At 39.1% G+C, this 7346-nt stretch overlaps 1 protein-coding gene across 1 annotated transcript in view; it reads left to right on the forward strand.

The window, feature by feature from the left end:
* POLE2 (DNA polymerase epsilon 2, accessory subunit) overlaps positions 1-7089 on the forward strand; it is a 20130-nt gene extending 13041 nt beyond the window's left edge. The window contains exons 12-19 of the mRNA XM_009289909.1: positions 1615-1704; positions 1910-1964; positions 3185-3244; positions 3342-3419; positions 3832-3940; positions 5718-5894; positions 6015-6082; positions 6920-7089. Of these exons, the coding sequence (XP_009288184.1) occupies positions 1615-1704; positions 1910-1964; positions 3185-3244; positions 3342-3419; positions 3832-3940; positions 5718-5894; positions 6015-6082; positions 6920-6938 (656 nt within the window). The 3' untranslated portion in view covers positions 6939-7089. The remainder of the gene's footprint in view (positions 1-1614; positions 1705-1909; positions 1965-3184; positions 3245-3341; positions 3420-3831; positions 3941-5717; positions 5895-6014; positions 6083-6919) is intronic.
* The last annotated feature ends 257 nt before the right edge of the window (positions 7090-7346 follow it).

The following is a 7346-nucleotide window of genomic DNA, read 5'->3' on the forward strand; positions in this document are numbered from 1 at the left end:
GAAAAACCCCAACTTTTGTTTTTTTTTTTTTTTTTGGTAGGATCCCATTGAATCCAAGCCCAAAGCCAGTGAAGTCTCACTCTAATTTTAGTGACAGCTATTTGCATTTCATGGTTGCTATTATATTTCTTTTGGATCTTTCTCTAACAGTTTTAAAAATTGGATTGTATTATATTTTTGCAAGCTGATACTTCCGGTTCATAAATCACTTCGTACTAATATTGTTTTGGACAGTAGCCATTTTATGTGCTGTGACAAGAATGTTTTCCTTGCTCGTGAAAGTTCTTCCTAGGCTTAGTTTAAAGAAAACTTCTTACTTCATTGGAGATGAGCAGTCCCTCGAATGCTTTCTGGTTCTACCAGTGAAAAAATGTCAGTTACTCTTAAAATATGAACTGTTTCTTCCACGCATCATTACATTAGTAATGTTGACAACATTTGGATAGCAAGCATCTGTGAGATCTGTGAATTGCTTCTTTGTATTCCAGAGCACTTTTGGAACAGCTTGTCCTGTCTGTCTTAGGTAGAATGGAAGCGTGAGAGGGTGGCTGCTTTAAAAACAAGCAACATAAAATTAAGGGTGGGAAACTGCTACTCCCTTAAAGAAAATTGGACACAAATTACCACACTCATCCAGAAGTTATGAAACCAGTTCGCTATCTTGATCAAAGTTGGCAAGATTCTTGAAGCAAACTGAACTTGACCTAAGATAGTGTCTGCTGAAGTAATAAAGGGACTTCGGTCAGTGAGGTTAATATACTGAACTCAGCTGGCAAAGACGCATACATTGCATTTACTATTTTGAGACTTTTTTTAATAGGCAAGTAATAAGCTTCATAATTATAAACTAAAAATAATAGCTGAGTGGAATAGCAAGGAAAAAACATTGATGAGCCATTTCTCTGGTATAAACAATTCTGTCCTACTTACCAACTGGATTGAAAAATAGTGAAGTAAATCCAAGTCTGGTACTGCATGTTAGGAAAATGGAGAGTAACCTGGAGCATGAGATGAATGCCTGAGTAGATGTTTTTATTTTTCTTTTAGGGATGGGAATCGGGTTTCTTTTTTCACTCTTTTTTTATAAAGCATGTGTTTCTGGGTGATTAGTGATAATTGTGAGGATTCATCAGATTCTTAAAATGCTCAGGCAATTCCAGTTACTGTTCCTTTATAATGCCAAAGAGCAAATTAAACGTTGGTAGAGCCCTTGAAATGGAATGGTGCATGGAGGTTAACAGTAATCCATTGCTACCTACTTGCTATTATTCTCTTTAAGGAAAGAGTGCATTTTTTAAATTGTATTATTTATTATAATTATACTTTGTGTAATTATATGACTGGGTCAGTAGTCAGTTGGATACACAGAAACAATATTGCTGGAACTGCGCCTGTAAATAACAGAGGGCTCCCTTGAAGTGACATTTGTACATTGCCATCATCCTTTTTAAGCTAACAAAAGCCTGTATCAAGAAAATAGTTTAGGTGTATTAATAGCAGCAGAGCCTGAAGTGCTGTTTCAGTTTCTGCCTTTCGTGGACTGGACTGGAGGCTGAATGATGACAGATACTGAAGTGAATGGATGTTATACTCACAGATACTCTGTTTTCCCAGGTTATTCCTCTGCACCTCCAACCTGCTTTTTCTTTTGTGGAAATTTTTCATCTGCACCATATGGAAAAAATCAGATTCAGTCACTGAAAGGTGGGGAAGTCTTTGTATACAGTTGGACATGTATATTAAATTAAAATAATGGTGGCAAAACAAATTAAGAGAGCAGAAAAAATACCCTTATTTTCTAAGTGAGACATTTTTTAATGTATTGAAGTATAGGGGTGATTCATATAATCTGTGTTTATTGTCTAACCAGGTGTTGTATCATAGATTTTTTTTTTTTCCCTGACTCTAGGTTCTTTGAAGGCTCTTGCAGATATTATTTGTGAATATCCCAGCATTCATAAAAGGTACACAGCAAAGTGCTATGAAAAGGGAAATGTGTTTATTTTGTGAAACCTTTGCTTTAATTACTTTAAGAAACTAACAGATACCATGTTTTCTCATTATTGTGAGCCAGCTATGATCAGATAGCAAGCTGGTCTTGCAACAGGCCTGTAAGTTTGTTTTGGGAGCGGTGTAAGGTTTTGATTTTATCTAAAATAGCTTGGTCATGGAAGCTGCTAGAGTGAACAAAAGTGAAACTGCCTCTCCTGGGAACATTTTCCACATGGATGAAACATGGCCCATGATTCCCCAAAAGTGCTATTTGAGTGAGCCCTTTTTCTCCCTGGAATTCCCTTGAAATCAGCAGGGTTCTGCCCAAGCAGTGCTGCTTTATAAACTGATGTTGAAGTCTTGATGCTGCTACGAGCACCTACAGGCTTTGTGTACCAGCCCCAGAAAGTGTCATCTGAAACACTGACTGCTGCCTACGTGGAGGCATCTCATTTCTGTCTTGTCCATTCTTGCATACACAGTTCTCCACGGCTGTTCGTTTGAGAACTAACCAAAGCAACGCAGTCCTGCAAAGCAATCTTTTATTTATCCCCTCTTGTGTCCCTGCTCTGTGGGAGCCCCATTCCAGGCCTGGAAGACTAAGTCCCTTTTACAGAGATTTGAATATACAAAGGGAAGTGAAAGAGGGAGACAGCCAGGCTTATCCCTTCTGGCTTCTGATCTTCGAATTCCTAACAGTAGCCCCTAAGTAGAGCTAATTCCTAGAATGGGCCCCAAAAGCGGGAAAGGCCACAGCCTGCAGCTCTTGAGCTCTGTGTGAGATGTAAGCAAAGGTATCATCTCCTGTACTGATCCTCCGTCCTGTGTCCCGGTGGGGCTTTCTTGGTGTGCCGCTGCCAGATTATCTGGGGTCCCTGCATGAGATCCTGGAGCCCATTACCACCGAGTCCTGAGCCAGGCTGCACAACCTGGTCTGTCTCCCTTCCCGCAGTCAGTCCCCCTTGCACAGTGAACGGTTTTTAAGGTTTCTTCCACTTTAGTGAGGAGTGGATATGTATCTTATGCCTTAGCCGTGATTTATGTGGTTCATAAGGCCAGGAAGAGCTGTCATCTCTGCCCCAGAATAGGTTATTTATTTGCATGCATCTGTGGGGTAACGGCAGTATGTAACCAATGTTTAGATAATTCTAGGATCATTTTGTATAAAAGTGATACGTTGAACTTTTTACAGTAGTCGATTTGTGTTTGTTCCTGGCCCTGAAGACCCTGGTCCTGGTTCTATTTTACCAAGGTCAGTTTGCTTCGCTTTTTCAAATTTTGGAATTTTGCGTTAAATAGTTAAAGAAGGTAAGAGTCTTGGTTGATACATCTGTTGCTATTTATTTTAGACCTCCCCTGGCTGAAAATATTACTGAGGAATTCAGACAGCTGGTGCCATTTTCAGTTTTCACCACAAATCCCTGCAGGTGACAGTGTAACTTACTGCTATTTTTCATGTTGTTGGGTTTTTTTTAACTGAATGACTAATTTATGTGCAGATGTAATTTTCAAAAATTACAAATTTTGGAAAAATTTGTCTTAAATTTTTCAAATTATTAGAATTCCTCACTTGCATTAATTGTAACTAGTTTTAAATACATTAATACATAAATAAATTAGTGATGAAAGGAAGTAGTGCTAAAAGTTTGATAGCGAGTATCAAAAGCATCATGTTTTTTCTGAATCTGGGGAGAAAGAAGGGAAGATGGGAAAGTATTCTTTTAATTGAAATGTGCTTTTTCATTTTGCTATATTAGAGGGAGATCAACTTTATAATGCAGCTCCCTATCTTTTAGTTTCATCTCAATTTATTCAATTTCATTAATGTTTTCCATTTAGGATTCAATATTGCACCCAAGAGATAATTATCTTTCGTGAAGATTTGGTAAACAAAATGTGCAGAAACTGTGTCCGCTTCCCTAGCAGCAACATGGATATTCCCAACCACGTGAGTGAGTTGTGTTCAGCACTTCTTGCTAAGATCTCCTTGACTTCTTTTTTTTAATCAGCAGGTCTGCATTTAGGGTGCTCTGATCTGCATTCTCACGACACGTTGCAAGAGTAACCAAGAGGGATTGTAAGAAGGATCTATACATTTAGCATTAGTACCTTCGTTTCCGTCTTGACAGTAAAATAACTGAAACCGTGATGCTGATTGATGGCATTGAGTCATTCTGACTGTCCTGCTGCAGGTGCCCTTGAACGCAGAACTTCGTAACAGCTGACTCTTGGTGTATGTGCACCAGCAATGAATGTCGTACCAAGAAACATTGATTCCTAAAGGCAAAGTTTAATACAAATTACCTTTTTTTTAAGATTTGATCAATTAACCAGTGACATTTGCAGTAAAGCAGCATGTCACTTTTCCGAAAGGTCATCTGCTGCTTCTGCCTTTTCACTTGAAGTCTTAATCCTGCTTTTGAGACATGGCCACAGCGCTCTGAGTTATGATTCTAGTTAATGAATGCACAGCAGCAGTTGATGTGACTTACTGATATAATTGAATGAGAATGATCCAGGCAGCACTGGCTCATTGCAGTGATGGATGGAGTCTGTTTCTATTTATTTTATAGGGTTTTGTTTGTTTGTTTGACTCAGAAACTTCTTTTAGCTCTTTCTTCCTTTGCTCCATCACGACGGTGCTCAGTTTCCTTGTGAACATAGGGAAGCCATTGTGGACACTGATGCACCTTGCTTTTGGTGTGCACGTTTGCATACACGTATGTGTACGCTGCCGGCCACCACTTCCCTGTACTCATACACGGCTTTCTCATGCTTGGAAGGGAAAGAATCATGAAGGAAATGTAGAATTATGTATTGCAACACTTTCTGCAGGTAAGAGTATTGGGTTGCTTTTGCATACTTCAATTTTTCTCTGCCTTTTCTGCCTGTCATTAGCTTTTTAATTCAGCCATCGGCGTAAAAAGATGAATGAAAGAGGGAAATTTTGTTACTAACATGAGATTGAATTAATAGTGGCTTTAGGCCTCGGACAGTATTAGTGGAATAACTGGGCCTTTGCTTGGTACATCATTTTCTTTCAACAGCAGACCCTTCCACCAAGTTGCTGTAGTGGTTTTGGCCCTTTGGGGAAAACGGAGCCTAATGGCACCTACGTGGTGGATTAGAGATAATAAAAGCTTTCGAGGGGCTTGAGGAGAGAGTTTCAGGAACCAAAATACCCTGGATGGAATTTACCAAGTGAAAAAGCAAATGAAAGGGGGCAGCTGGTGTCTGGAGCAGGGCAGCTCTGAGAACAGACAAAGGAATTGAAATCATTTGGGAATCGAATGATTTCCCCAGTTCAGGGAAAAGACTCTGTTTAAGTGTGGGTCATGTGGTTAACCGGCACTGCGAGGAAAGCCACGAGGGGAAAAAAAACCCACAGAAGTTATGGCAGTGTTGGTACTTCCTGGAGGAACAGGTAAGCAGATTCTACAGTTTGCTGGAGAGTCTGATCGATGAAATAGTTTTGACATCTTCAAATATTGGCTGATATGTTTTAGAAAGGACTTTGTGTATTTAAAAAAAACCCAACACAACAAACCACACAGCAGCTGACTGTTCTAGGGGAGTTGCTGCTTTACTCTAGAAATCGCTAATAATCGGAGATACACAAAAAATATTTCCAGGTTCAAAGCTTCTCTATTAACAGGGCATTAGCATCTGCAGGAACGAGTTTGACTCGTAGAAAATGGCTCAAACTATTTCTGTTTATTTTGCAGTTTGTAAAGACTGTATTATCACAAGGACATCTGACGCCACTTCCGCTGTACGTTAGCCCTGTGTACTGGGCCTATGACTACTCCCTGAGGGTGTATCCTGTGCCAGATATGCTCGTCATTGCAGATAAATACGACCCATTCACTGTCACCAACACTGACTGTCTTTGCATAAATCCTGTAAGATTTCCTTATGCTTTACCAAAATAAGAAGGGGGTGCAGTCACATCCAGGTGTGTCTCTTACTATTTGTACAGTATTTTACTTAGACAAGCGTGGTATATTCATTTTTCTTTACAGGGTTCATTTCCAAGAAGTGGATTTTCATTCAAGGTATTCTACCCCTCCAACAAGACAGTTGAAGACAGGTAAATATATTCAGTTTCTCATTTAAAAGGAAGTACCTTCTTATTTGCTGACTTTCTGATTATCAGGATAACACAGAAAATCGGTTATATAAACAGAGTGAATGTTCTAGCAGTTTAACATAGACTTATGCTTCATACTTAGCAGTGTAAGAAATCCAAACGCCCAGAACTAAAATAATAAATTTAGAAATTAGTCAAATAACAATGATGAGAAGCATGATCCAAAAGTAAAAGGAAAGACAGACTGTACTATATGATTTTCAATAATTGAGACCCAATTGGGAAACAGATTCATTTCTGGAGATGATGCTTGTTACATAGGTTAATTACACTTAGGAACAATTCTTGCTTCATTTTGTGATCATCGTCAAGCCCGGAAGCCACTTTCATGCTTTGATTTAATGTATTTTAAACCTGTACTTACTCATTCCGACTGTGGTCTTCCAATGCCTGGAAGAAAGGCCAGCTGCAACACCAAAAAGTATGAAAGGGCTTACGACTGTGATGAAAAGTTGCCTGTTTGAAATAACGATGGCAGAACCCAATGGGAAAAGCGCAGTTGCCTTGCCTGATTCAGTGTCATGCCTCGTGGCAGAGGTTGCGTTTGTCTCAAACGGGGGCGTGTAACACCCCCCACCCTCCCAAGGGAATTGCTACTACATCGACCCATGTAACCTTTACTTGAATATAGAAAATATCGCACCATGAGATGCTTTAGGTCTTTAAATAGTTCAGAACATTATCAAGTCTTTCATAAATCAAGGAATAGAATAATACGTTATTTATTGTGAAGTTGCTTTTTAAAAACTACATACTGTTTTTGTTTGGTATTTTCAGCAAGCTTCAGGGTCTCTGAATTTCTGCGAGACTGCAAAAAGGGAGTGAGCCTTTGTAAAGCCAACTAGCACTCATCTGAGATGGATTGATTTTTATGATGTATCACAGACTGTTTATAATAAATGTCAAAGCCAAAAATGGTGTATTTTGTACACAAATAAACTTTTACAGGAAACGATACTGGTGTTAATTTAGTGAAATGTAGAGTCACGGTGAAGATTAATTGGCAAAGCATAATAAAAGAAGGCAACTGGAGGAACCAGAAGCACGTATATCAAACAGGAAATATCTAGCTTTTAAAAAAAAGAAGTTAAAGATAGGGAGAACTTTGTCTTTCACCACGCTGAGTTGAACTGATAGCTAGTTATCTACAGGAGATACTGGAAATGCGGGCTGGGGTTTTTCTTTGGACAGGAAAGGTCTGGAG

Source organism: Aptenodytes forsteri, unplaced genomic scaffold (genome assembly GCF_000699145.1).
Source record: "Aptenodytes forsteri isolate BGI_AS27 unplaced genomic scaffold, ASM69914v1 Scaffold76, whole genome shotgun sequence".
NCBI classification, from domain to species: Eukaryota; Metazoa; Chordata; class Aves; order Sphenisciformes; family Spheniscidae; genus Aptenodytes; species Aptenodytes forsteri.